Source organism: Colletotrichum higginsianum, chromosome 4 (genome assembly GCF_001672515.1).
Source record: "Colletotrichum higginsianum IMI 349063 chromosome 4, whole genome shotgun sequence".
NCBI classification, from domain to species: Eukaryota; Fungi; Ascomycota; class Sordariomycetes; order Glomerellales; family Glomerellaceae; genus Colletotrichum; species Colletotrichum higginsianum.
This window is the reverse complement of record NC_030957.1, coordinates 4,867,185-4,894,601: the sequence shown is the minus strand read 5'-3', so window position 1 is coordinate 4,894,601 and position 27,417 is coordinate 4,867,185. Positions and strand designations below refer to the sequence as shown.

The window sequence follows — 27,417 nt, the reverse complement described above, 5'->3', positions numbered from 1 at the left end:
CATGTGAGCAAGATTGGTGTCTGTGGGTGGGGTGGGTTTTCTGAAAGAGCACAAAGTAGTTCGGCGTGGCATTTTATAAGAGCTCAGCTGGGAAATGTTTGACGTACCACGGCTCGGGTTGGCCTAGAGAGTTCGACGCGTGTGTGGTCTACGGAATCAAAGATCCATTGTTTTGAGTTGTTTGGGTCCAGAATCGGTCGAGGTCTTCCGCAAAGGTCGGCGGCTATGGTTGGATGTTCATCTATGGCTCGTAACCATCGTGGCCGACAAGAAACACAAGGTTTCGGCCAGAGATCAAAGGGGTTCGCCAGGAGGTGAAGTGAAGAAAGAAAGAGGATTGTCTTGTTTCGCTCCTGTGATTCAGACGCAACGAGGAAAACATGGTCCAAATACTCACACGTGCCAACAGGCTTGTAATACAAATGGTATCCGCTGGATGCTTCCGACATGATTCTAAAACTGATGGTTGTCATCCATCATCATTAGAAACTCCTTCAAAACTCATCGCCGCAATTCCTCTACCGCCCTGAACCCGGTTTCTCCGGCGAAAACTTGAGTGCTGGAGTCACGATGACTTGGTTAGCCCTTCTAGAAAAATGTAGTGTGAAGACCTCACTCATCCCCTTCCCAATCTTGCCAGTCGTTCTCGCCATCAGATTCGAGTACCGGGTACTCCGAGCCCTCTTCTGTCATTCTAGAGACAGCCTGCATTATGTACTTGCTGTCTGGTTTCAAAGCGGCATACATACTCGGCACCACAGCGACGGGGACGCTGTCGCGGTCCGCCATGGTCATCGACTTGATGTACTGTAGCTGAATACCCGCCATACGCCACACAAATGCTGGCTTGTGCTTGTAGCATTGCTTAAACAACATGCTCGCGCGGAGTAGAGCCCATTGCGTGAAATCGTCTCCCAGGTAGGGCTGCAGAAGTAGTGCCTTGACCATGGGATCGAGCGGCTCATCCGAGTCGGAATTCAACCGAGGTTGGATGTTGCGCCACGACTCGTAGACTTCGAGAATGCGATGGCGAACCTCTGCATTGTCCTTTTCCTTGTCCGTGGCCATTGCTGTGCTCCACTTCCTCTCGAGGTCCCTGAGATCATTCATCAGATTCTCTAGAATTTTCTTCAACTCGGGGTTCGTTGTTGCGAGCTCCCTGACGATCTCGTGTGGTTTAGCAAGATCGGCATCCCAATACTCGGCTTTTGCTTCTTCGTCGTTGTCTTTCAGGCTGTGAAGCCCTAAACTATGTCCTGATCTGCCTAAAGATCTTGAGTTCATTGCCTTATGTAACTTCTGTAGCTCAGCTTCGACGGTCGGCTTGGCCACAGAGAACTTGAGATAGTCAACGATGTGCGCCGGCTTCCCGCTACATGACCAACTATCGCTTTTATAAGCCGGCTCTTCCAGGCCACTGGACATGTGGCTATCAAGCTGCTCGCGGCAAAATGCTTTCCAGTCATCGCCGGTAAACTCAATTCCCTGCTTCGCTTGGTCCACAAGGTTGCTGAGGAGAGCGCTCAGCTTGAGTGCGTACTCGTTGTTGACACTGTTCAGGTGATAGCAAAGCCTCTCCTTGAAATTCGTGATGCTTCCCAAGTAGCTCGGGCGCATGCTGAAGGCAATCCCGCGGTTGACCATGTCGGACACGGCATCTGGTTTACCCCGTGAGGGCACAACAAGGTCGGCAAATGTCGTTTTGTCTTTCCGTAGATACCGTTCCAAGCTGGGGCTTGCGGGCGTCTCTGCGTTCTTGAAGTTCAACACAATGGCCGGGTCCCAGCAAACCCAAGCCTTGTCTCCGTCGTAGTCACCACCCGACAGCTTGTCTGCGAGAGGCACGTTTCCTTTGGCCGAGAAGACGATGACGTCTTTTATTGCATGAAGCTCTGGCTTGAAGACAGCTTTGACTCTCTGCACGTCGCTCACGAAATGCGCTGGTGAGCGCGCCACCAGCACGTCGCAGCCGTGGAGCATCGAATCCGAAAAGGTGTCAGTCTGGAACTTGGAGGAGAAGCACAGGTGGACCTCGCCCTCCTCGAGGACGTTCCAAAAGTCAATGACCATGAAGAGATAAGCCGACTCGGGCACCTTGATGCTCATTTTCTTGAGTAGTTTGTCGCAATGCGCACGCCTGAGGCTCCAGCTTAGGTCTTGGAGGTATTTCTGCGACTGGGGCTCAAACCCGCCATCGATGAGAAAGTTCATCCTCTCTTCCGACGAGTCGGGAAGACCACCCAAGAACGGTATGCGACCGTTGGTAAGCCGCTGCTTCCTAGTAGAGGCACCCTTGTTGACATATTGTCGGAACAGCAGAGAGTATTTCATGGCGTTTTTCTGTTCTTCGATTTCGCGATTCAGCTCGTCAACAAGGTTCTTGCCGATAGTCTCTCGCATCAGGTCCTTGTCGATAGCCCGGTCTTCCATGACGGGGAGAAACTGAAGATTGAGGCTGGCAGATTTGGTGTCCATCGCATGTGAGCGCACTTCGAGGGTGCGGTGCTCTGGGTCTTTGAAGTCGGAGTCCCATTTCCGTTGCGATGGCCATGTCTCAAGCCAGAGCTTGCCGTCTTCCTCCGAGATGTCCGTGAGCCACATGCCTTTGGCGGGACCAAATCGGCCTTGGATCGCAGACGGCACATCACTCAGGCCAAGGACGTCTCGGACCTTGCGTGCCAGCGAGCGCGACATGCGTCCGATACCGTCGTTCATGACCATGTCAATTGGCGAGCGAAGGTCTTTGCCACGATTTCGTATCTGGCTGAGTTCGAGGACGATCACCGGCATGGTCTTGCTGAGGCCTGGACAGGAATCAGTCTAGACGCTAGTTGCGAGGCGGCATGTACGAGACTTACCGAGCTGTATGCGGGAGAACAACTTCAGATATGGTTGTTTCTGATTTTGGTCGAACTGCAGAAGCCAGTCAAGCATCTCGGAAACCCTACACTTCACCCTCAGCTCCCGAAGGTTATCGCTGGACAACAATGTTCCACGTGGTGAGGTTGGATGAAAACTGTTGCCGTCTTCGGCGAAGAGGCTCACTCTCTCTCGGAAAACGGGCTTCGGCTCTTGACGGAGATTCAGCCCCTTCTGGGGCATCTTGTAACCTGCATCCCTCGAGAAAAACGCGCGCCACTTTCTCCCAGCAAGATAATGTAGTTTTGAAGAGAGCCAGAGAATAGTTTGTTGTGAAGCTTCCCGGGTATCGATGGGCGCCTCCCAAGAGTTGGGAGACGGGACCAAAAGTTCCAAGAAGCGATCGGAGCCAAAACGGCGATGTAGACGACAGCCCTGATCCAGCGAGACTGGCGACATGGACAGTGTAAAGATGGGACCCTTCTTCGCTCGGGAAACTTGGCCAAGAGACGCGGAGAAGACAACGTGCTGTCCACGAACAGTCTTGAACCCGGCCATTGCTGCAGCCCACGCCTCTGGCTCGGGCCTCTCTGGGAACGACTTGCCAGCGAATAAGGGATGCGCCAGGAGGGACTTTCGGAGCTCATTGTAGTTGATCCATTTTTCGGCGTACGTCATATCCACCACCTCTCCCAAGTCAACACCGCAATGGACTGCAATGCGGGTGGCCTCCCATGCAACTGCGAAGGGGGCGCGGTTGAGCCAGCACGGAAACCTGGCTGTCTTCTGGTCAGCTTTCGATTCGGTTCTTCGTAAGACAGCGCCGCGTTGGCAGTGGATGTCTATGCGACAACACGGGTGGATTGAGATGACTCACGCCAGGAGGCTTCGAGCCGTGACAGAAGGTTGTTCGGCTCCGATTGTCGAGCAAGGGGTTTCTGAAGCTTGCAAAAAATGGGATCATCGAAAGCCGAGATCTCGGAATTGCCCGTTGCACCGGGCGAACTGGCAAGTGGAATAGGTGCGGCAGGTTCTGTTGGTTTCCTGACGGCCTTCGACGACGTCTCTAGGTCGTGTTCCACGAAAGAGGTTGGCTCGCGAGCAGGCGGCAGACAGCTAGCGAGTTCCTCTTCGATTGGAGCCGGTATCGTCTCCTGGGTACCCGGAAGGCATCCGTCGACCACGGAGAAGAGCGAGGCCCGGCTGGTGCTTGCAGCTGTTGAGAATGAAGTGTTGCCGTAGACGCTCTCTCGTACACTGCACGCCGTTTTTGATCTGAGAGGTTCTCGGACGTCTCTGCTGAACTTTGCTGCCGAAGGCTCGGAAATGACGGACCGCGAGCGAATAGGAACAAAGTCCAGAGCATCAGAAACCCTCTGACCACTGCCCTTGCTGTCCATAAGATTGCCCTTTACCTTCTTGGTCAAGTTTACCTCAGTGTCCACTTCGGGTCTTCTCTTGGACATGGACATATCGGCGCTGGCGTAGGCGGCTGGACCAGTGTGGGCTCGAGTGAAGGTCCTAAACTTTGGCTGGCGTGGTCGAGCCTGGTTCAAGATGCTGATGAAGATCTCCTGGAACTCCAGAACCTGTCCCGAAGACTCTGCCCTCGGGGGGGCTGTTGGGTCTGGGACGACTGCGTCGTCGTCGCCGTCGCCGTCGTATAGTCGGATCCATTTTTGGCTGGCAGCGCGGGCTTCCAGGTGGAAGGAGTACAAGATTCTGTCAAGAAGAGTGGGATGGAAACAGTGGTATCGAAGCTGTCGCACAATCTCCTCGCTGCGGGCAAATGCGGCGTCCTGTTGGGCGCGTTCGCGCGTGGCCGAAGGCGTAAGGGTAACGTCGGGTACCTTTATTGAGACATTATAGTCGCGGTTGAGCTTGTCGATCACCTCTCGAACCGGGTCGCTCTGATTGGGTTTCTTGGGCGTCCTGGGGACTGCGAGGAGAGATTCTTCTTGCGGTGTCATGTTCGAGTCAAGAAGCTTAGGTAGCAAGACGAGGTTAGAAGCGGGTGGCATATCAGGGAGGCTCTAGGTCTAGGAGCACTCACCCGAGCCTGAAGGTAGGCAAGTGTTGAGTGTTAGGTGCAAGCAGTGGAAGGGTTGCGTGACGATTCGAATCATGATGCCGTTACTAGTTATCGAGACATTGGATCGCAGCGAGGAAATGCCAACATCCAAGCTGAAACGGCGCCAGCAAGATGGTCGAATAAGGCGCCTTCGCCGTGTTGATGGACGGCTCAACGGCGTGGCTTTCTTTGTAGGTTGGCGGTGAGGGGTAAGAAATTAATAGGTGCAACGGGCGCGTATTTGGGTCCGATGAGAGGCGCGAAACATGGGGGAAAGAAAGAAAGAGGCAAGGGTGAACAAGGCAGTGAGGCTTGTTTGTCGGCTTGCGGTTGTTTGCGTGAAGTGTCAATGGTATCCAGATACCTAGGTACCTAGGTATCTGTAACTACAACTACCTAAGCTGCTCAGGTACGAACACCCCAAGAAGAGGACGGGAGCTACCTAAGCTGAGGAGGAGGGAAGGAGGAGGGGTCTTCAGGTACGGAGCCACCTTCCGTTGCAAGGCGGCATCGCTGAAGGAAGGAGGAAGGGACGGGCCTGCCTGCCAAAAGAGAGACCGGGACGGGAGGGGTCCATGTGGGTCCATGAGAAGCTCAATGAATGGACGAAAATCAGGAAGAGAATTGACGGCTAGGACAAGGCTCAGGTACAGTGAGATAGTGGTTCATTAGCCACCACGGGATCTAATCTAGCGCGCGGGGGGGGCAGCTATCACCAGCGATCATCACTACAGTCCCAACCCAAAAGTCTGAGATTAGTTAGCCCCTTCTGAAATACAGGCACACCGGATCTCGGGACCCCCACTGTAGCCATTAGCACCAGCCACTAGCCACTAGCCACCGTCCACGATCCAACCTGCCACCGGCTGCCATACACCAACACGCCAACACACCAACACAATGACAAGGAAGACACATCAAATCGGCTCATCATTCAAAGCCGGCTCTCTACCTGCACCGCAGATCCCCTCGTCCTCGCCTCATCCGCCAGCACCTGCTTGAACACCGCCTCAACATCATGCTCGTGGATCCAGACCGGCTCGACCCGGTTCACCATCCGCGCCCGCAGCCCTTCGTCCGTCTCCGCCACGGCCAGCCTCTCGACCTTCTTCGTGTTCGTCGAGTGCACCGTATCCAGCACTCGGTCCGTGTGTGCTTTCCTGGTCTGCTCGTACAGCCGCAACGCCCTGCTGATGTCGGCCGCCGTCGGCACCTCGGTCGCCGAGGGCGGGAAGACGTGCTGGATGGACGCCGCAAACGCCCACGCGTCGTCGATGGCCAGGCTGCCGCCCGCCGCGAACGCTCCGCCGTGTGCGTGCGCCGCGTCGCCGGCAAACGTCACCCTGTCCGCCCCCAGAACCCAGCTGTCCAGCCCGTGTGCCGATGCGTTGGGGTACACCTTTAACGAGTCCGCCGGCGTCGCCTCGATGATCTCCCGCACCAGCCGGTGCCAGTCCTTGTAGTGCTCCTTGAGCAGGTTGACATCGCTGTCCGTGTTCCAGACCGTCTCCTTGTACAACGCATCCGGCGCGTCAGGGTCGCTCTGGTGGGACGCGACGATGCAGAAGAGATCCCTGCCCAGCTTCGACATGAACCAGGTCCGGTCGATCCCCCACCAGTGCTCTGCTTCGTCTGGGACATCGGGGATGTGCGAGAGGTGCGAAATGGGGTACACCGCGCGGAACGCCGTCCACCCCGTCCACTTTGACCGAGATGACGGCACGTAGAAGCTTCGCACCCCCGAGTGGATACCGTCCGCGCCGAGGAGGATGTCTGCCGCGACCGCCGTGCCGTCTGTGAAGCTGATGGCCAGCCTCCCTGTCGACTCGTCATTGCTAATGGTCTTGAAGGCCTTGTTGAGGTGTATCCTGGCAGGGTCGATGTGCTTGAGCAGAGCCTGCTGCAGATGCGGACGGTAGAAACGTGCCGTCTTGTGGCGGGCTTCGATTTCGCCGCGGTGCTCGTCGACCGAGACGATCTCGCCAGTCTTGTAGTGGCTGTTCTAGACATCAACAACCGCTCTATCAACCCGCCACGAGGAGAATCGTTTTGAGGTTTGTCGCTCTCCTTCTTCTTACCGGTAAATCATGGGGTACCCCGACTTGTTGCGAAACGCAATGTCATCGTCGAGTGCATTGTGAATGCCCAGCTTTTCCAACGTCCGCAGACCGTTCGGCCCTAGCGCAATCGACGCCCCGACCTCTCGGAGTTCTCTCGCCTTGTCGTAAATCTGGACGTCGATGCCGGGGTGGTTGCTCAGCGCAATGGCCGCCGTGAGTCCTGCGATGCCGGCGCCGACAATGACGACTTGGAGCCGTTGCTGGTTGTCGCTCATGGTTGCTTGATCGAGGTCTTCACAAACAATGATAAAGCTTATCAATGCGGAGCACTCAGCACACCACGCGACTGCTGGACATGTCTACGGACACGGGGGGTTCCTCATCGCATTTATGAACAGACATGGCCTCCCGGGGTTCGCCGTTGGCGGCCCCGGACTGAAGATAACGTTGGCTGGGTGGGGTTCGGAGCCGAACCCGGCGTGACGCCATATCGTCCTGAGATGGTGATACCACACTCGACAACCCCGCATCGCGCCTGGAAACGGGGTCCAGATAAAGAGCTCGCAGGAAAAGCCTTCCCCCACAGCCAATCCGACAGCTTGGTGCCGGTCTCGCACCATCCAAGTCCACAATGAAGACACCCAGTGTGGCACGTTTCTTGCTCCTTGGATCGTTGTGTCGGCCAACTCCCGACGCTACGCCCGGAACTGGAGCCGGTCACCACCGCTGCATAAGACCGGAAGTCGGAAACCCGAAAAGAAATCAATGATAGGTTGCCGAGTTCCCTTGAGAGTGTTCTCGGTGCGTTTGTGTTGTTGAAAAGGGGGGAGAAAAGAGGAAGAAAAAGGATAACGTTGCCGATTCGTCAGCCCGTGGGTTGGGGCCCATAAAGACCAAGCGTGTTCCCAACCAGCCCAACCCCCAATCTGGGCTTGCGAACGTGGGCAATGTCCTCAGGCTGGTGGTCTGCGAGTTGAGACGTCGCGAGACCTGCGCTGAGCAGGCATAGAGTTGTTTCCTTTTGAACCCGAACTGTTGTGATCGTTGCGGACTTGGCTCCGGCTTCTTAATGTGTTTGTTGGTGAGACGGGGAAGAGAATCAAGGTCAAGCAAAGCACTTTTCGCCGGATTAGCTTCTGACCATCACAGCACCAGCCAACACCACTAGTGTTTGCAGTTTGAAACTACTCAATGGTGTGGTTTTTTTGTTCTTGTTTTATTCTACTTTTCTTTCCCCTTCTTTTCCCTTCTTCTTTCTTCAAAGCTGCGCTTGACTGACTTATTCAACCTATCTGGCAAATGAAGACGCTCTAAGGGAAATGGGTTTCCGAGTCAGCTCCCAAACTTCCAACTTGGATAGATCCCAGACAAGCGGCAAATAGGGCTGGCGTCTGCCCCTTCAACCGGCGGATTGTCGAAAAGGAGCACGATGGCTTTGGCCCATGCTCACCAGTTCGCATTCAGAAGGCCAGCAGCAGGCTGGGGACACAAGTGGTTGTTGGTCAACGAATCTGACAGGTTGAAGTAGGTCGATCTGTTTCATGGAGCTTTGCAGCACCGACAATCCCAGAGAAAACGACAGTCTTTATTGTAGTGGGCCTCGCCCAGGCTAGCTTGCAAGTCAAAGAGCCAAGTAGTTAGAGCGTTCGTTCTTAATTCACCCGGTACGAGTCGCTCGCTCCCTTTTCTACTCTATTCACTCTGCCGGCGCTGCCGCAGACGCTGGCCCGGCTATCCCACCGGCTGCAGCCAGGCGCCACCTTGATCGTGATCGTCCCCAGTATTCCCGCGACTCATGTTGCACTCGATGAGAGAGGAGGGCCCCTTGCAAGGAATTGCCAAATAAACCCTATGCCAAGTTGCGACTCTTATGAGTCTCAATACGCCAAGGGAACACCATCCTTTAGTCTCAACCCACGGACAAATTTAACATCAGCAAGCTGCATCTCCCACTGTTGCTGAAAGCGCTATCGACCCCCACCCCCTGCCTTCTCATTGACCCGACACATGTCGTCCGAAGTACTGGTTTTGAGTTGAGATTCAGGAACCGAGACTCGCCGCTCGCTGGACGGGGCCTCGGGACCAGGCGTGTTTAGGCATGTCAGTGACAAGATGGAGGCTTCGTGATGCGATGAGACGACGGATATTATTCGGAAGTGCACTATCACTCTCCTGCACGCTTTTCGGTCTACAGAACTGTGTCCCCCATCTCCTGGCTCCTTGCCGGGAGGCAGAGGTTCGTCCCTCTCGTCTAGAACGCTTCATGACACTCCAGGCTGCCGGATGCCGGCGTACATCCGCCGCCGCTGGGTCCTGCAACTTGCCTGAACAGGTTACACTTGTTGTTGTTCCCGCGCTCAAAGGTCACGCTGCAGAACTGGTTGTTGCCGTTGACCACACGCATGTTCCGCTGGATACGGCCTTGTCCGACGGGGATTCTGTCGCTAAACACCAACGACGATACACGCCTATGTCTTCGGTTAGCATCTTTCTTCAATATTGTGATGGGCAGTAGTTTCGGATTTCTTTTCTTCCTTACAGGGTACAGTCGCAGGCGACGGGCAACTGGCGAGCCTCGAGAGAGTCCTCGGTCAAGGGTGCTGATGGCAGGGCAGCTGCCAACGTTGCCAACAGAGTTACGAGAAGAAACTTCATAGTGATTGTTGCTTTGGCTATCAGCTGGTAAGAACTGAGATGGGTGTGTGTGTGTGTGGCGAGTTCGGATGAAGTTGTGCTCAGGAACGGTAACACGGGCGAGGGAAGAGGCCTTTTATGATCGACAACGTTATCGACAAACGGGAAAGCTCATGTCTAGACCGACTGGGGACTGATCCGAGACTTGTCATGAAAGTGAATCATCCTTGTGAATTTTCTAAAGTCATGCTTATTTCACTCAATGCCACATAACGTTAATATATTATGTGTGGCAATTTGAGACCTATTTGCGAGGGATCAAACATGTCTCCGCGGCTCAGTCCACGGATAGTGAACCTTATCCCTCTGCTAGCTGTGTCGATAAACGATAGTCCGCGTAACCTGCTACTACGCCATTGTCTCGGCTCGCTTCACTTCGCGAGTTTGTCTCTCAAGGGGTTGCTGCCCGTGTCTGGACTACTTCGATCACGGCTTGTTTCAGTCACGGTCAACACACAAAGGCCTTTCGGAGTAGGCCGTACATGACCGCAGCAATAGCCATCGGGTGGCTGATGTGATAACGATTCTGTAACAACATGGACCCGACACCAGACGGCATCGTTGCGGCAAGGACTCCTGGCTCGGACCAAGAGGCAGGGTAGACACTAGCCAGCTTCAGAGTTGTGTGGTTCCGGTGGGCAGCGGTCGTATGCCTTAACAGGGATCATTGGAAAGTATATTTTCTAAAGAGGCAGGCAGTACAGAACTTCTTAGGATGAACGGACCTTGTTATATTAACGACGAGCAGGATGTACGAGTCAAGTGAGACAGCTAGACAGCTAGGCGGCGTCTCGACCCACGAGCGATGGCTACCGTACTACGGCTTTTACGAAGTCTATTTTACAGGCTGCGCAGATACAGAACCTTGGCGGGAATCTCAGGCTCATGCCAAAAGCCGTTCTGGCTCGAAAGCAACGTCGCCGCCCGTCTGCGACTCAATGAGTGGCATTTCAAGATGATGTGTTGTAGGTAGGAGACCAGCCAAATATCCATGAGTTATCGAAAGTAGGCTTGAATCGCAGTGGCGCCCAACCTATGCTCTGCATGGTAAACAGTGAGCATCAACACCTCGACAAGGTAAGGCAAGTAACGTTAGAAGCTGTGCTGTCGTGCAGCAACTGTGGGTCTGCTTTTTGCGCTATTTATTACAGAGTACATATGCTTAAATTTGTAAGACAGAAGCTGTCATGAGGCTTCGTTGATGCTACGCTACTAGCGACTGCAGGCCAGGAAAAGTGGCCCCAAAGGCGCTCGATAGAGGAAAGCATTCCTGGGATATTTCAGTAGGAGAGTAAGTAGTCAGATCCTCGTGTTGAACCAGCGGCAGGGATTCGAGCAAGTAGCATACAATCTCAAGGGCGACTTAGATTGGAGCAGGTCAGAGGGCCCCGGGTGATGCTGGCCAATATCTTTGATGATTGTGCTCGTGACGGAGAGCAACGCCAAATCAGACCCAATGTTAAAAATCCCCCGAAGGCTCGACATATTGTATTGGTTGCCGCATGAGAGAGTCAGCTAAACCAGTTTTCCCATCAAACAAAGGTTGAACCAAGTCGTTCACGAGGCTTCTCCATGTTTTCATTATCAAAATAGACATTCCTTGACGGCCAGATCACAAAAGAAAGAAGGAGTCTAGATATTTCGTACAATTATTGGAGTTCAGCTGAAGAAAGAATTACTGTCAAGAGCCAGTGTTGTGTTTGGCTACCTGGATTTCCATATTTAAGAAAGACAAGTGCACCGCTTATCAGACATACCTATCTATACACGCAGAATGAAACATCAGAATATATTCTATCCGTTAACTACACAGAAAAGGTTGAACTAGTCAGGCCATCATTCAACTTAATCAGTACCCAGGCTGCCCAACTTGCTTCTTCTGCAGCTGTACGTCCTGTTCTTAGCACAAGTCGAGACGAAATCCAGTTAGAGTAAAACCAAGTTTGATTCGATAATCAAACAACTTACGTTCCCTTCGTTTTTCCAACCTGGAACTGACAAGAGCTGCCGACATCTGTTATGAATTTGATAACTGTCTCTACGTTGGCCAACACTGGGAATTTCCGATGGGCTAAATCGAGACGCCAATTCCAATTTTCAATCTCATCGGCTCAATATTGTTTATCCACGCTTCGACAAGAGCAAGGAAGCTATGATACACGATCCGCGATCTCCTCGATTCTTAGTTGCTCTTCCTCTGGAATGCTACCTACGCGGTCTCTCTTTCATCCACAAACACTTCTAGGCCTTCTTGAACAACGAAGAAAGTAGCGTTTGCCCTCAACTCTCGTCCTGGATGAGTGAGCTCAAACTTGAAATCTCTAAAGAGGCGCGGTACGACCTTGTTGATCTCTAGCAGAGCCAGGTTACGACCTATACACACGTGGCTTCCACCGCCAAACTAGAGAAAACCGAGGGTCAACCATGGCCTAACCCCCCGAAGCATCTGGGCAGGGGAACTCACCTGGAACATGTAGCGCTCCATCCGCTTCGCTTCTTCGACGTCCACCAGCCATCTTTCCGGCCGGAACTCGTCCGCGTCCAGGCCAAAGATCCGCTTGTCTCGGTGCAGGACCCAGCCGTTGACCGCCACCTGGGTCCCGCCCGGGAAGAAGTGCCCGTCCAACTCGGCGCCCTCGGGCGGGACCACGCGGGTGATGTTGAGGCCTACGGCCGGCCGCACGCGCATGGCCTCCTTCAGACAGGCCTGGAAGTATGACAGCTCCTGGGCTTCCTTCCAGGAGATGTTGCCGGCGGGAGGGAGCGCCCCGGACATGACGGCGCCCGAGATCTCTTGGACGAGCCTCGCGTGGACTTGCGGCGATGACAAGACGTGCCAGAACAAGGACTGCATAGTTGAGGCCGTGGAATCGGAGCCGGCGAATCTGTGGACAAGAACAAGTTAGCCCCCCGGCCATGATCACTTTATCATCAACGGAGAGGCTCGTCAGGGGAAGGCCCCGCCAACTCACATGGCCCCGTGGGCGACCGCAAACACGTCGCCCTCGGAGAACTTCTCGGGCGTCTTCAAGTGCCCCTTGATCAGACTCGCCAACAGGTCCTGCCTCCCGTCGTCGTTCCGCAGCTTCCCCTCGCTCTCCTTGTCAAAGGGTCTCCGGCGCTCCAGCTCGCTCAGCGCGATCCGGGTGATGGGCGCGTTTCTCGTGTCGAGGGTCGGCACGAGCTTCCAGAGCGGGTTCCGTCGCAGCAGGCGGTCGACCCAGGGGACCTGTCCGACGATGCCGTTGTAGGCCTGCGAGCGGTCGATGGTCGCGATGGCGTCCTCCACGTCCTTGCCCTCGGCCAGGAACCCGAAGCTCCGCGAGAAGGCGACCTCGCCGAGGACGTCGAAGGCGAAGTAGTGCAGCCAGGCGCCGAGGTCGACCGAGCCGCGGGCCTTGCACTCGACGCGCTTTGTTGCGAACCCGGCCAGCTTCGCCGCCAGGAGATCGATGGTGTCGTCGATGAAGGGGCCGAGCTGCTGCATGGCCGCCATGCTGTAGGGGACGTTGGCGACCTTCTTCTTCCGGGCGTGCGCCTCCTCGTCGACCTCGGTGAAGATGTCCGGGTTCTCGGGCGGCGGGAACACGGCGTAGAACGCCGTTTTGTAGAAGCGCTTGCCGGCGCTCAGCACGGTTCTCGCCGCCTCGGGCGAGGCAATGGACACCTCGTTGGGTGCGATGCGCACGACGGGGCCATACTTGCGGTGCAGGGCGATGTGATGAAGGTGCGTTTTCCGGGAGGCGGTGGACAAGACCTTCCAGAGGCGGGTGGTCGAAGCGAGGAACGGTCCGGGATACCGGCGGAGGGGCAACAGGTATCGAGTCCGGATGGCATTGAGGAGGAGAAGCAGAGGTCCGAGTATCAGCCAGTATCGCCGGATGAAGAGGCCGGCCGCTGCAGTATAGGTAGAGTTGTGGTCACTAGGATCCAACGGCTCAAGACGAGACTCCATGCTTGCGATGACGGTCGGGTATCTCGGGAGGTACAAGTACAACTCAAAGCATGAATCACCGACGGTACTAGATCATTAGATGTCTGGGAACACTGTCACGACTCGCGGCTTCGAAAGGCTTTGGTAACTCGACGGAGATCAGGGACCCGGACAGCGCCATCTAGATATCTTCATCTGGTGTGCCGAACCCTGGAAACTGCCCTCGAACTCTGATTAGTGAAGGAACACATGATGTGCGACTCTAATCGACGTTCATGCTATCACTGGCCAACACAAAGCGCCAGGAGGCAGTATTACTCCCGTATGGGTAGTCTGCGTCGGCAACATAACTGGCGCCCGAAAGTCTAAACGGCCAATTAAAGAACTGCCGACAACTCTCGTGGTCATAGCGAGCTCGGGACTTGGTGATTGCGGGGAGCGCGGCCATGCGGAGGTTTTGGCCAACAGGCAATCCTGGGGGGAAAGAGGAAGAGGAGTAAGAGCCGATTGATTGTGTAATCGCCGGAGCGCTGGACTATGCAGTCGAGAACCAGTTGCAGTGAAGACAGACGGACAATCCTACGTAGCAGCAGGGCAAAATGCAGTCGTTGTCCAAGGGGCACGTTGGACCGGAGCGCGTGGGTGTCCTGAAACAAGCACGACTATGCGCCATTCCAGGTCCTATTGTCGATGAACAATGGACGTTCTCTTAGCTCTCGGGGGGGGGGGGGGGGGGGGACGTGGCGGAGATGAAAAGACCTGTGAGCTTGTCAAGTGTGATTCCAGGGTCCAGACGGTGTTTCGTGTAAGATCAGATTGATCACCGGAAGCATGTGAGCCCTCTCTCTCCATACAGGTACAGAGGTAAGTAGAGCCTGGGAGGGGCAGAATCTCTGCCAGGTGAGAGAGCAATGGTTAGGAAATAAGGAAGGGAGCGAGGCCATCAACTAGTCGGGACGATTTCAGGAGCAACACACAGATCGATGGGCGAACGATGGCGGAGGAACAAAGGACAGACAGCCCCTCTTCCCCCTCCCCACGAGCAAACACGGGAAGCACGGGACAAGGGGACCCGGGGAGAATGGGCCATATTGCGCCTACGGGTGGCCCTTCCCGCAGCCACTGGCCGGGGGGAGCAAGTCGGAAGCAAGGCGGGCTCCGTTTGCCGGGCGGGCTGACCCGGGGAGCTATGGACTTCCCGGGTCGGCGAGTCAGCTCCGTTGCCGGCGTAGCTTTCTTCCTCGATCGTCTTGCGAGGACGACTCCGTCCTGCATCGTCGTGTGTCAGTCTCATGCCCCGAGCTGTCAGGGAGCCCCGGATGAGCGAGAGCATGAAGGGCTCAGTAGACCATCGCGAGGCAGCAGTTGGCCCTTGTTGATCCATTGGTCCGCGAGAATGACAGCCCGGCGATTCCAAGGTCGAGCCGACAGGTTCTAGCGAGACGGAAGGAAAGCTTTGCTCGCACCGAGATCGGGGCTCATCTTCACGGGAGGAGGAAGTATCGTTAAGTTGCTGACTATGGCCTCTTTTTGTTCGGTGTCAGCCAAGGCTCAACCCTTCCTCACAGGGCCATGTTGATATAAAGAAACATGCCCGGGCAGCATCCTCGGCTTCCGGAAGCAAGATCTCCTTCTCAAAGATCAGCTCTACACACATACTGGGTCGAGTAACCATGGGGGGACATTGATTGTCAGGCGGGGGAGGGGCCAGGGATGCTTCTCCCCGCTCACCAACGACCATCAATCTTCGCGTCCGAGCTGTCCGGTACAGCCCACCCCAGCCCAGGTATGATGTCCAAAAAGAAGCAGGAAAGAGACGATCTGCGGTCAAACCCTGAACTGGCTGAACTTTGACTTGGGCAGAGGTACTGTAACATGAGTACGGATAGGATGGAGAGAAATGCCAGAGCAATAGAATCACAGGAACACACGCCTTGTGAACTGCTGACACCGCACCCCGCCTGACCTGCGCTCCCTTCCTCTGGCTTCCTGCATGGCCCGCCCGCCCGCCTTCAAGGGGTGGGGATCCTAGAGTCCGGGGATGATATAGTAACGTCTGGTTCGCGCATGGGAGGAGGATTATTGCGGACCGGGTTGTGCCTGTTGGACTTGTTCTCACACATGTCCGTACACAATAGTATCAGCGGCCAACAGTACGATGTACATACAGTACTCAAGGCCGCTTCAACCTTGTCAGAATGTTGTTTCCTGTTGAAACCTTGGCTACGAGTCAACCTTGAGTTTGCCCAGCACTGGCTCTGTCCTTTGGATGAGAGCGGAGACCGATGGAGGATGAGCAGGGGGGGGCAGCAAACGGGGACAGCCGAGAGTTATGCTGAAAGTCTGAGTGAGTGAGGGTGTGTGATTTTAGTGGCTTCTGGACCGAGGTGGGAGTGGCAACGACATCCTATTTCGTCTCGGTCCTGTCATGGTCGAATCACGGTAGAGCTCGCTCAACGAGTCAATGAGTAGAATCGGGGCCATAGCCTCAGCAGTCTTTGGGGCCGTGAACGTTGTTGATGGAGGGGGGGGGGGGTCGTTGAAATGGGACGAAGGGGCGGGACAAGACGGGGGTGGCAATCTCGATGAGGGAGCGTGCCAAGGGGAGCATGGCCTCATTGGAAACAGTCCTTTTTTATCTATTCCAGTCATGTACGGAAACACCAGGTTTGCAACTTGAGCAAGATATCGTCGTCTGCCCGCCAAGAGCTCGTTTGGCCTGCCAAGGGCGGGCATTGGCAGCAACAGCCACGACTGGAGGGACGGGACTGGAAGGGGGGAGGGGGAGGGGGAATCGCGCGCGCGTGACGGCCAAGGGACATGAACGAATTCTAGGGGGTATCCGTCCGTATGCGAGTCTTGAGACCATCCATCCACGATGGCAAGCCCGGACTAGGTTGAGAGCGAGGTGTGTGAGGCTCCTTCGTTGCCATTTGCTCATCGCATGAGAGGCTGAATCTGAAGACCCAGCTGGGAGGCGTGCAACGGGCATGCAGGTCATGCTTGGCCGGGCCCCAGGAGAAGCCAAGAACAAACAAAGGCCCAGGTAGTGGTGCAACCGTGAAGCTTTCCTAGCGCCTCTAGTGAATGTCAGTCCAAGAGGGAGGGAGATAGAGGGAAAGTAAAAGTGTGTGTATATGTGTGTGTGTGTGTGTTATTGTGAGGGTCTCTGAGTGTGCAAGGTAATTGTGATCCGCTTCTCACGAGATTGATTGTACGGATCCTGTTTCCGGGAACGTTGCAGTCTCGCCTACACCAAGGCGATCAAGGTGTCTCCTCGACAAGCCTTTTTTATTATTTCGGGAGGGGGGGCTAAAAACAGGCATACGGAAAGGGTCAAGTTCATTCTTCCTGGACCGTGGACGTCTCCAATGGATGGCGAATGCGATGCAGATCAGAACGCAAGAAGGGAAGCAAATTGCCCCCGGTGGGGAGTGGCCGGGGACACGACTCAGTCTCGCGCTTGAAGAAAGAGCCCACTTAGTCACTGTTCATACATGTAACATGTGCCTGCGGGTTAGCGGCATGGTTGTGGTCGGGGTTGTGGTCGCGGCCCTTGATCTTGGCCTTTGGTATTTGGTCTTGACAGTGCTCAGTGCTCAATGTCTGTTCATGTTGTCTGTCCATCATGCTGCTCCATTGGATTCTTGCAACAGTGTCCGTAACACTCAACCATGTCCCAGACACTCATAACCATGAGGCCATGAGGCCATGAGGCCATGGCCCGCAAAGATGTTTGCTTACAGATAGATGTTTGCATTCATCCCTGGACCCTGACCCTCCCCCCTCCCCCCCCGTTGCATACCGATCCCTGTGTATCCATCCGCATGCGCTGCTGCAGAACTGCTGCGGACTTGACTGTGTCTCTGGGCTTTCTCTACAGGTAACATGCCCATGCCACCCGAAGAACCAGGACAAGCGTAGCGGCTAGGCTGGGGCCTGGATCCGATTGATGGACGGAGGAGGAGGGTGGATGACGGGCAAGCTCACACACGGCAGAAGGACCAATGCCATGTTGCGTCCTTGTGTCTTGAGAAGAACTGCAGATGATGTGCCGTGTGCCATCGTGTGTATACGATGGATGTACTACTACCTACTCAGAGGTGCGTGCTTGGTGCAGACTGCAGTGCAGTTCTGCAGGAACCTAACCCCCCGACCCCGATGGCCTCAGGGCTCGGGCTCGGGCCCCTCCGGAAACCAGCCCGGAGGACGGCGTGCCAGGGGTCTCGATCGAGAGAGTAATATCCGTACCAGAGGACGGATTATATACTACAGAGCAAAGGCAACGCACGCTGAACGCAGGCGGACAAGACGCACGACACGAATCGCGGCCGCGTCTCAAGGGAGGCGGATCATCAGTGCGCGACAGACGGCAGAAACAAACCTAGCTGGGTCTACCCGAGGCGGTTCGTGCCCTCGATCAAACAACCTCAAGGCCGCTGTCGACGTGTCTGTCTGTCTGTCTGTCTGTCTGTCTGTCTTGCCTCCTCTGTGAGGGATCCCGAGTGTCGCTAACTACCTGCTTACACAGCCTTCAAGCGGACCATCAGTGAACATCGCAAAAGAAGCACAAAGGATAGTTACTTGCTGGCTGTGTTCAACTTCATTCGAGTCCAGTCACAATGCCATTTACCCCCCCCCTCCATTCTTCATCTTGGATGCTGAAATCCCAACCCCTGTTCCGGCCCCTCTTCCCCAAAGAGTCCAAGACAGTCAGCCCTCCGCTCCGCCTCCACATCTCACTCTTCCTCTGGTCTTCTGGGATGCCACATGCGTCTCCCAGTGTCTGTCTTTTGCCTCTGGTCTCATTTGGTCCCTTTTCGGGTTGCCATTGTCCGTGCGAGGCGATGGGGGGAAAAAGTCAAAACAGGCCACTTTCTTGCCTGGACCCCCTCCCCCTTTCCGTCTCCCATTACGATAGTACAGGTACCACAGCAACGTTTCAGGGTGGAGGGGGTGGTAATGTCGCAAGAGAGCAGTTACCTGTAGTGTGCGTGCGTTTGATGGCTGGCTTGTTAAGCATCAGCAGAGGAGAGAGAGAGAGAGAGAGAGAGAGAGAGAGAGAGAGTGTGTGTGTGTGTGTACCGCACTCATACCGTCCATCTTCAAGTCACTGACTGTCTGCTCTTGCAAGCTTCCCGTTCTTTTCTCTTCTACGAGGAACGGAAATATTTCACTTAAATCCGGTCAGTCAGTCAGTCAGTCCCCTTTGTCCTGCTATGCTATGCTATGCCATGCCCTGGGGCCGCACGGGCTGGCGTCTGCCCAGCTAACGAGTATCCGTACGCGCTAGTCTGGCCGCCCACCTGCTTGCGGCTTCCTGGCTGGTTGTCACTTGGAGGGTTGTATGACGGTGGGCTGCTGGGTGGGCAGTGTGAGCCAAGCATGATCTTGCAGTAGAGTAGAGTAGAGACTAAAGAGGGGTCGGTCAGTTAATTAGTGTTGGGGCATATGAGACGACGTGGAGGAATCAGCCTGCCCTACCTGCGATGTATGTATAGGTTGACGTACTGTTTTTGTACGTCAATTTGTATGTATGGTGGATGGATGTATGTGTGTATGTATCTATCTCTCTATCTCTCTAGCTATCCCTTTACCAGGGATGAGTGAGGACTGTTGACGGAGCTCCATGCGTGCGCTGCAGCAGTCGGGGACCCCTACTTTTCTCTCGGTCTCATGGGTCTCTTCAGGCAATCAATCCTCTCCCCATCCATCCATCCTCGCTCATCACCGTCAGCCCAGTCAGTCAGTCCTTCTCTCTGTCTCTCTCTCACTCTCACACACACTCTCTCTACACTCGTACCTCACAGTCCCTCCACTTTTGTTTGTGTTCCCTAATCCCCCGTCCATCATCCCTTCTTCATCCCACCCAGCCCCCTTGACAAACTCGTTCTGTAGACAAAGCAGAAGCGGACCAAACGCCCGAGTCCTACCCCCCCACCTCTCAATGATCACCATGCATCAGACCGCTGCCTCAGCCTGACTTGTCTTCATGTTCTTGGATCCCAAACCATGCGCACCACGCCCGAAGCTTATTTTCTACATGCCAGCCCCCCCTCCCTTCCCCCCCTAGCCTAGAATACCTTAGGTACCTAACCTACTACCCACCTATCTGCCCTGTCCTGTCCTGTCCTATCCTGTTCCACACTGTCCAGTGCTCCCTTTGTCTTTCCCGCCCTACAACCATATCATAACATCACTTCTACATCCCACTTCCCTCGTTAACTCCTTCGGCATTTACCCCTCGTATACCCGTCACGTCACCGTCACCGACATCACCACAAAATCTACGGCAGTGACCGTCCTCCTATCGACTCACCGTCACCGTCTTGTTCCTAACGTCCAACCGCACAATTGATCTAGCAGTAGCACCAGTCGTCTTCCTCAATCACCCTCCCCCCTGGTAGCCAGCAGCAGCAGCAGCAGCAGCAGCAACAGCAACAGCAACAGCAAGATCTCCCATAATCCGGGACAGAAAGACAGACAGACAGAGAGAAGGAGAAACAGACACCAAAGCACCGAGAGCCAGCTTAGAAGCATATCCTCTCTTCTCCCCCCCCCTCCCCGACGAGACCACTGTCTTATAATCACCAACACCACCCCGCCAACGACCCTCCTCGACCCAGATTATTGAACGATTCCCGAGTCACCGGCCTTGCCAGTCAATCCTGCTGTTCCCCCCTCCCCACAGAACTTTGTCTGTTGGAGCACCTCGAATGGACTAACCCCACCAGGGTCTGATTCACAATGGTGAGCCCGTCCGCGTCCGTATTGTTTCCATCGCCTATCTCCGTCGAGATAGCGGCATCCCGCACAGCGCACAGGGGGGGTAGACAACGTCATCGTCGTTTTCCTTTTCAATTTTCTGCATCCTGGCCCTTTCATAACTCATCGTCGTCATCAATTATCCTTTTCTTCTTCTCCGTCTCTCTCTCTACTTGTACTGCTGCACCAACCAACTACTCTACTCCCCTGCTACTACACCCATACCATACGACTGTCACCTCATCCACCATATCCCGCGCCCTGGCTAGCCGTACTGATCGTCTGCCCAGCCTGTCGCAAAGGCCTGCGCGCCTTGCTACTACCAGAAGTCAAAATGCACCTTCACGGAAGGTAACCCGCAATGCGATCGCTGCATGATGAACGGCCGGGACTGCGTCTTCGTTCGTCCCGTGCCTCGGTCCGCCGTCAAGGGCCGGTCCAAGATCGCCGTCCGGAGCAAGATCATGGGCAGCGGCATCTCGTGTTCGAACCCGATGCACCATCGTAAGGCCAACCTGGTGATCCCTCAGCCGCCGCTGCCGACGACGACGACGACGACGACGACGACGACGATACCGACGACGACAGCTACGAGTACGACAACAATATCAACACCATCGACATCGGCATCAACATCAACTTCAATATCATCTTTATCGTCATTATCATCTTCATCCTCGACTTCAACAACAGCCCTCGCCCGCATGAGCCCCGCGCCGAGTCCGTTGCCCCGGAAGCCCAGCATAGCGGCGAGCCTCCCAGGCGCCGGCAGCCCGCCCGACGACGGGTCGTCGGACTCGTCGACCGAGTCGGCCTCGAGCCCGCCGTCCAAGATCCTCGAGTCCCTCAGCCCGTACGGCAGCACGCTGAGCCGGCTGGACACGGCGGAGCGCAACTCGCTGTCGCGGCTGCTGCACAAGTCCAACTTCATGCAGTACTTCATCGGCCCGTCCTTTGTCGACAGCATGCAGCTCGACATGACGGTCCACCTGTTCTCCATGTTCGACCAGGGCAAGGACGCCTACATCGCCATGTACACCGCCTTCGCCGCCACCATGGGCCTCGACACGGGCCAGTACGACCCGGAGGCCAACCTGCAACGCGGCGCCATGGCCGTCGAGCAGCTGCGGTCGTGTCCGCTGCCGACGCTCAAGCGCGAGGAGCTGCTGCCGTGGGCCGGCCTCGGGCTCGGCATCGTCTACTTCTCCAACATGGCCCTCGGCACCAGCGCCGCCCCCGTGCGCCGCTACATCCTAAGCCACGTCCGGCACCTCCTCGGCACGACGCAGATCTCGACGACGCGGACGCACTACATCCTCGTCTACATGACGGCCGTCGACATCAACGAATGCCTGATGCAGCGCGAGCTGCCCGTGTGCGGCATCGCCCCGCCCGAGGGCGGCCACGTCGACGCCTACGTCGGCGTGTGCATGCCGCTGCTGCAGCACCTGTACGACCTCTGCCGCATCAGCTACCATCTCTACCACGAGGTCGACGTCGACGAGCAGACGCTGGCCCTCGACGCGCTCGAGAGGGACGTCGAGGCCTGGCAGCCCGTCATCCCGCCCGACTTCACGAGCCGCTTCACCACGGGCGAGGTCATCCACATGCTGGCCCAGAGCCGCATCTACAAGACGGCCGCCATGCTCTTCATCCACCGCCTGCGCCACCGCTTCGGCGAGGGCGACGAGATGGCCTCGGCCATGTCCAAGAGCATCCTCTCGGACCTCCGCATGACGCTGACCGTCTCCAAGGACACGCAACGCTGCGTCAGCTTCCCTTACATGCTGGCCGCCATCGAAGCCCGCGACGCCGCCGAGAAGGAGACGGCGCTCGAGGCCATGAGCGCCCTCACCGACGCCTTCAACACGCGGTACAAGACGGGCATGGCCGCTTTTCTGAACGCCGTCTGGGACATGAGGGACGCGAACCCGGGCATGTCGTGGCTCGACATGATGCCGAGCCTGCCGCCCATCTCGGTGGGCGTCTAGATGGGGCAGCATGCCCTGCTTGGTTTTTTTGTGCGTGTTGACGATTTGTCTCTGTTATTTTCTTTCTTTCCTTCTTTTTGCTTTTGCTACTCCCTTTCTCTCTCTCTCTTTCTCTCTCTTATATCTCTATTGGGCTCTGGTTGAAAACCATCCCATCTACTGGGAATACTGGCAGGGGGGCGACGTGGAAATGAAGCGAGGCATCGCTTTTTGTCTCTTCAAGTAACGGCCGACGGGGAATTTTTACGGGGTTTATTTATTTTATTCATCAACTTCACGAGGCAAGCCAACCCGTGTCTATATTTCTTGCTGTCCCCGTCGTATGTTGGGCGCATAGGTGGTGGTGTTCTTCCACCGCGAAGACTTGACTGATCTACCCGTTTGGGGGGGGGGGGGGGGGGGGGGGGATAGCGGTGTGTTTTGGAGGGGGAGGACGATGAGGAGCACGGTGGGAATTCTGGAAGCATTTGCTCAATAAGCAACAAAACCATGACGGACGGCATTAGAGACGACGTCAGGAAGGGATCTAAATGTCTGCCTGTCCACTATTAACTCTGAGAGCGCGGGCCGAGGGGGACGGGGAGGGGGAATAAAGGCGTGAACGCCCAGTAACTTGTGATACCACACCCTCTCTCACTCACTCACTCTCTCTTCGTTACCAAATACAAGACCCCCTCAAAACATTTCATCCCTCAACGACAGAATGCAGGCTACAGTCCACAGTGCTTCCAAACAGGTCGTAATCAGTCCCGTTTCATGCCGGCATCGGTCCTTGAAGCACGCCCGGATGGCGCATGAATATGGGCCTATGCGCCGTGCAAAAAACCTTGTTTTCCCTCCCCAACCCCCCTCTCTGTCTGGCGCGTTCCGTACTCTCTGCAGGAATCGCCTCTAAAGAGATGTTCTGCAAAAACATCAACAACAAAAAAACACACGGCTATGGCAATGGCAGCCGAAGGGAGTGCGAGGGAGGCGAGGGGAGGGATGGCGCTATATGGGACGCGTCGGTTGGAACCCGCGGTTTGGCAATCCAGTCTGCAGCATGAGCGTGGACTTTTGTGTTATTTATGATAGTGTGTATCCCTTCGAGGTCCGAGCTGCCATCCGGTTGAAGAGAGAAACTCGGAGCCCAGCAATTGTTCCTGGCAACATGAATCTCCCCACGCATATGGGTTGCTGGGTTTCCAGTCTTCGCTCTCGCGACTCAAGGTACGCGTAAAACAAAAACGGAGCGTCTTGCCGTGTGCTTGAAGGTGTTTTGCCGTGGCGCGAGAGAGCTCTGGAGAGGCTTGTTGGCGGCATTACGGGAGTTGTCCGTGGACATCGAAGCAATGGTCGTCTACATCGGGACCACCACCACCCCCCCCTTCCCCTCCAATGAAACCTGGCGATGGTTCTCTGCTCGAGTAATTCACACACAGCCTTGGCCATGACCGTCAATCGTGATGGGCGGCTGGCCCACGTATACCCGCAGTCAAAGCACACATGTGCAAGAATTGGGGGGGGGGGGGGGGGAGGGTGAGGGTTGCCTGTCGGAAGATTTCCATCAGAGGAGGGGGGCCATCGTGACCGGTTGGGGTATTCCTCGCCTTTGGAAAACCTTATTCACATTAACCGGTGGACCTTGGACACGGTCAACACATGCTGCTATGGGGGGGCATCGGACATATGCCTCCTTTGGGCGTCAATGTCCCACCGGCCTGTCATTGTGCTGCATTCGAGCTAAGAATAGGCCAAACAGTATAGGGAGGGCAGTTGTGTAACATCGTGACGCACTCGTCTTTTCGGAATTGGCCGCGGTGAGTGTTCACAGAGGGCATTTGTCGTCTGTGAACATTGGTACTGATATGGGGGAGATGGGGGAGATGGGGGGGGGGGGGCTCAAGTTCTGAAGGGTCGTTCATGTTCCACTGCTACCCAAGATAGTAAGTAGGGGGGATTCCCCAAGAGACAACCGAACAGGAAAAGGGAGGCAGATGTTTGACGGATTCGCTCGCTGACTAGTCTCGAACTGGGTGGGCATGGACAGACCGCTTGCGAACAGAAGTGCGGTCCGACGTCAAACTGTTGGTGCGCCGTCCGCGGACGACGCCAGACTAGAAGAACCGAAAGCGGGCTGGGAGCCATGTTTCGAACTCTTTAACTGGTTCATGCTCTGTCTCTCTCTCTCTCTCTCGCTTCTCGGACCGGACCTGAACTGAGTCAGCAGCGAGCGGGGCTCGGTCGGCCTCGGCAGCTAAGACAGCACCGAGGCCGAAGCATCCTCGCCATCGACCTAGAGCTCATCACCCACCTTCGACCAGTTTGACGGGGAGTTGTCTAGATCCGTCCATTTTGTTTCCACCTTGTCGCAAATTATCAGTCATCCGCCCAGTCTCGGTTTTGTCGCCAGAATCAGGCCACATCTCATACGTCCGTCTTTACCCAAAACGGTCCCGGTCCCGGCTCCGCGGTCATGGAATCGGCTCCCATATCAACAATAACAAGAACACCGACAACGACGACGTCAGCCAAGCCGTTCTCGCCCGCGCAAGCGGCCGACACGCCGTCTTCGGATCCGTCGCAACCTCCGACGTCCGTCAACAATAACGGCAGCAACAACCCGGTCGTCCGTCCTGAGACCGGAGACCTGAGCGGGAGCAGGGTCCGAAGCAGCCCCGGCGCCGGCACCAGCCCCGGCACCGGGCGCAAAATCGAGCGCTCGTGTCACCTCTGCCACCGGCGCAAGGTCCGCTGCGACAAGAAGCTACCCTGCGCGTCGTGCATCCGCGGCGGCTTCCAGTGCTACTATCCTCCCGTGGGTCAGCCCGTCCGCCGCGTCCGGAAGACCACCATCGCCGACGTGGCGAACCGGATATCGGACTTGGAAAAGTCTCTGGTGGCCGGCGCCGTCGATCAGCACCATGCCGCCTTCCGCACGCCCTCCGCACCGGGCTCCGTCTCCGATTTCGCCTCGAATCATCATCACCAGCAGCAGCAACAGCATCAGCAGCAGCATCATCAGAACCCTCCGGCGTCGGCCCCGAGATCGGGAATAGCGCCGCCTCCGGAATCCCACGGTAAGGTTGCGGGTGATGAGATCTTGGTGCGCAAGGGGACTTCGACCCAGTACTTTGACGAGGTCTTGATCTCCCGCGTCATAGAAGAGGTGAGCCACGCTATTCATACACACCCCGACTCGTTTCCAACGTGAACCAGTCTGCTCATCCCAGCGAAGGAACATGACATACAATCGGTCCTGAGCACTCCCGGGAGCGAACCGGCGCCCCAAGCGGCCCCGTCGCCGTTCAACCCGATGGGCATCCTGTCTACCCCGGATCCCAAACTGCACCTCGCGGACCTGCTCCCTCCCAAGTCCGGCGCCGTGGAGTTGTGGAGGAACTACGTCGATAACATCGAGGTCTGCAACAAGGTTCTCCACCGCCCGACCGCCGAGATCCTCGTCTACACGGCCATCGACGACCCCCACAACGCGCCCGTCGAGGCCATGGCCATCATTTTCTCCGTTTTCTTCATGTCCGTCATTACCCTCGAACCCGCCACGGTCCAGAGCCTGACTGGAGAGGACAAAACGACAAACCTCCACCGCTTCAAGACGGGGCTTGAGCAGGCCTTCGCCAAGGCCGACTTCCTCGAGCATCCCTCGGTACGACTCTTGGAGGCGTTGGCCATCTACTTGGTAGGTTGAACTGGCTCTTCCCCATGGCCTCTCGGCCCGACACTGCTGCTGCTGGCTTTGCTGACTCTCCTTCCGTAGGCCGCTCTGAGGATACACAACCCCGGCCGGGGCCTGTGGACCTTGAACGGACTGGCAATCCGGGCCGCGCAGTCCATCGGTCTGCACAGGGACGGCACGAAGCTCGGCCTCACTACATTTGAGTCCGAGATCCGGAGGCGGATATGGTGGCATCTCCTCGGGCGAGACGGCCGAGCGGGCGAGGACTACGGCATCCAGAACTCGACCGGCTTCAGCCTGCACGCTGGCGTGAGCTACCCGTCCAACCTGGACGACGGCGACCTGTACCCGGAGATGAGGGAGCTCCCGCCGCCAAGGCCGGGCTGGACCCAGCTCACCATAGTCCTCATCAACATCCAGTCCGGCCGGACGTGGCACCGCCTCGCGACCATGGCCTCGTCGTGGGCCGAGAGGCCGACGCCCGAGTCCGTCCGCGCCCAGATCGTCCGAGAGCTGCACGACTACGCCGAGGGTTTCCTCCGGAACTGCAACCCGGTGATCCCCCAGCAGCGGCAGACGATGCTCGTCGCGCGCTTCATCATCCGCAAGCTCGACCTCGTCACGCGGCAGCAGTGGCTGCACCTCGAGCACCCGGAGGCGCGCGAGTCGTTCGCGACGGAGGAGAACCTCCAGGAGGCGCTCGGGATCCTCGAGGCCGGCATGAACCTGGCCTCGGACGAGCTGCTGCGGCCGTACCGGTGGTCGATGCGGGCGTATCCGCCGTACCACATGCTGCTCTACGTGCTGTGGCACCTGTGCGTCAAGCCCGAGGGCCCCAGTGTCGACAAGGCGTGGAGGGCGGTGGACGAACACTCGGCCCTCATCCGGCAGGTCAGCTCGGGCTCCGGGCCGGCGGCCAAAATGACGATCCTGGACGCGCTGCGGGCCAAGGCGCTTGCGGTGCGTCAGCGCCTGGCGCAGCAGAACGAAGGAGACGGCGAGGGTGCCGGTGATGCCGTCGGCGACGTCGAGGCGGCCGGCAACGCGGACAAGGAGGCGTATCCGACGCCGAGAGCCGAGGACAGGCCAGACGCTGACGGGCAGGACCCCTCTCTGTACGGCAGTGCCGGTGCCGAGGGGATGGACTGGAGCAGCATGATGCAGGATTTCCCGGACTGGGGCACGTTGATGAACGAGTTCCAAGTCGACGGCCTGGACTTCCCCAACTACCTGAACTGAGGAGCGGAACGTTATCGTCAGTTAGAGAGTTGAAACAGACAGAGATACCCACCCTACAGAGCACTGCCTTTAACAGTTGTAAATGTAGAGAGTATTATAGAGTAACCCCTATATTCTTTCTAGCAAAA

At 56.4% G+C, this 27,417-nt stretch overlaps 6 protein-coding genes across 6 annotated transcripts; 2 read left to right on the top strand and 4 right to left on the bottom strand.

Moving 5' to 3' along the window:
* Positions 1–612: 612 nt before the first annotated feature.
* Positions 613–4,829, bottom strand: CH63R_06803 (RNA-directed RNA polymerase; the record flags this gene model as incomplete). The annotated part of the gene is made up of 3 exons (XM_018301778.1): positions 613–2,804; positions 2,859–3,638; positions 3,737–4,829. 3 exons carry the CDS (start codon positions 4,827–4,829, stop codon positions 613–615), a joined length of 4,065 nt encoding a protein of 1,354 aa, XP_018159628.1.
* Positions 4,830–5,864: 1,035 nt separating this feature from the next.
* Positions 5,865–7,265, bottom strand: CH63R_06802 (Salicylate hydroxylase (Salicylate 1-monooxygenase); the record flags this gene model as incomplete). The annotated part of the gene is made up of 2 exons (XM_018301777.1): positions 5,865–6,927; positions 7,009–7,265. The coding sequence occupies 2 exons, from the start codon at positions 7,263–7,265 to the stop codon at positions 5,865–5,867; spliced, it is 1,320 nt and encodes a 439-aa protein (XP_018159627.1).
* A 1,976-nt stretch (positions 7,266–9,241) lies between these two features.
* Positions 9,242–9,645, bottom strand: CH63R_06801 (uncharacterized protein; the record flags this gene model as incomplete). The annotated part of the gene is made up of 2 exons (XM_018301776.1): positions 9,242–9,458; positions 9,530–9,645. The coding sequence occupies 2 exons, from the start codon at positions 9,643–9,645 to the stop codon at positions 9,242–9,244; spliced, it is 333 nt and encodes a 110-aa protein (XP_018159626.1).
* A 2,248-nt stretch (positions 9,646–11,893) lies between these two features.
* CH63R_06800 (Benzoate 4-monooxygenase cytochrome P450) lies at positions 11,894–13,639 on the bottom strand (the record flags this gene model as incomplete). Its single annotated transcript, XM_018301775.1, has 3 exons — positions 11,894–12,085; positions 12,149–12,569; positions 12,657–13,639. The coding sequence occupies 3 exons, from the start codon at positions 13,637–13,639 to the stop codon at positions 11,894–11,896; spliced, it is 1,596 nt and encodes a 531-aa protein (XP_018159625.1).
* Positions 13,640–20,365: 6,726 nt separating this feature from the next.
* On the top strand, positions 20,366–22,374 carry CH63R_06799 (Zn 2cys6 transcription factor; the record flags this gene model as incomplete). Its single annotated transcript, XM_018301774.1, has 4 exons — positions 20,366–20,368; positions 20,674–20,866; positions 20,914–21,302; positions 21,355–22,374. The coding sequence occupies 4 exons, from the start codon at positions 20,366–20,368 to the stop codon at positions 22,372–22,374; spliced, it is 1,605 nt and encodes a 534-aa protein (XP_018159624.1).
* A 2,455-nt stretch (positions 22,375–24,829) lies between these two features.
* CH63R_06798 (Fungal specific transcription factor) lies at positions 24,830–27,289 on the top strand (the record flags this gene model as incomplete). Its single annotated transcript, XM_018301773.1, has 3 exons — positions 24,830–25,522; positions 25,592–26,053; positions 26,132–27,289. The coding sequence occupies 3 exons, from the start codon at positions 24,830–24,832 to the stop codon at positions 27,287–27,289; spliced, it is 2,313 nt and encodes a 770-aa protein (XP_018159623.1).
* Between the last annotated feature and the right edge of the window lie 128 nt (positions 27,290–27,417).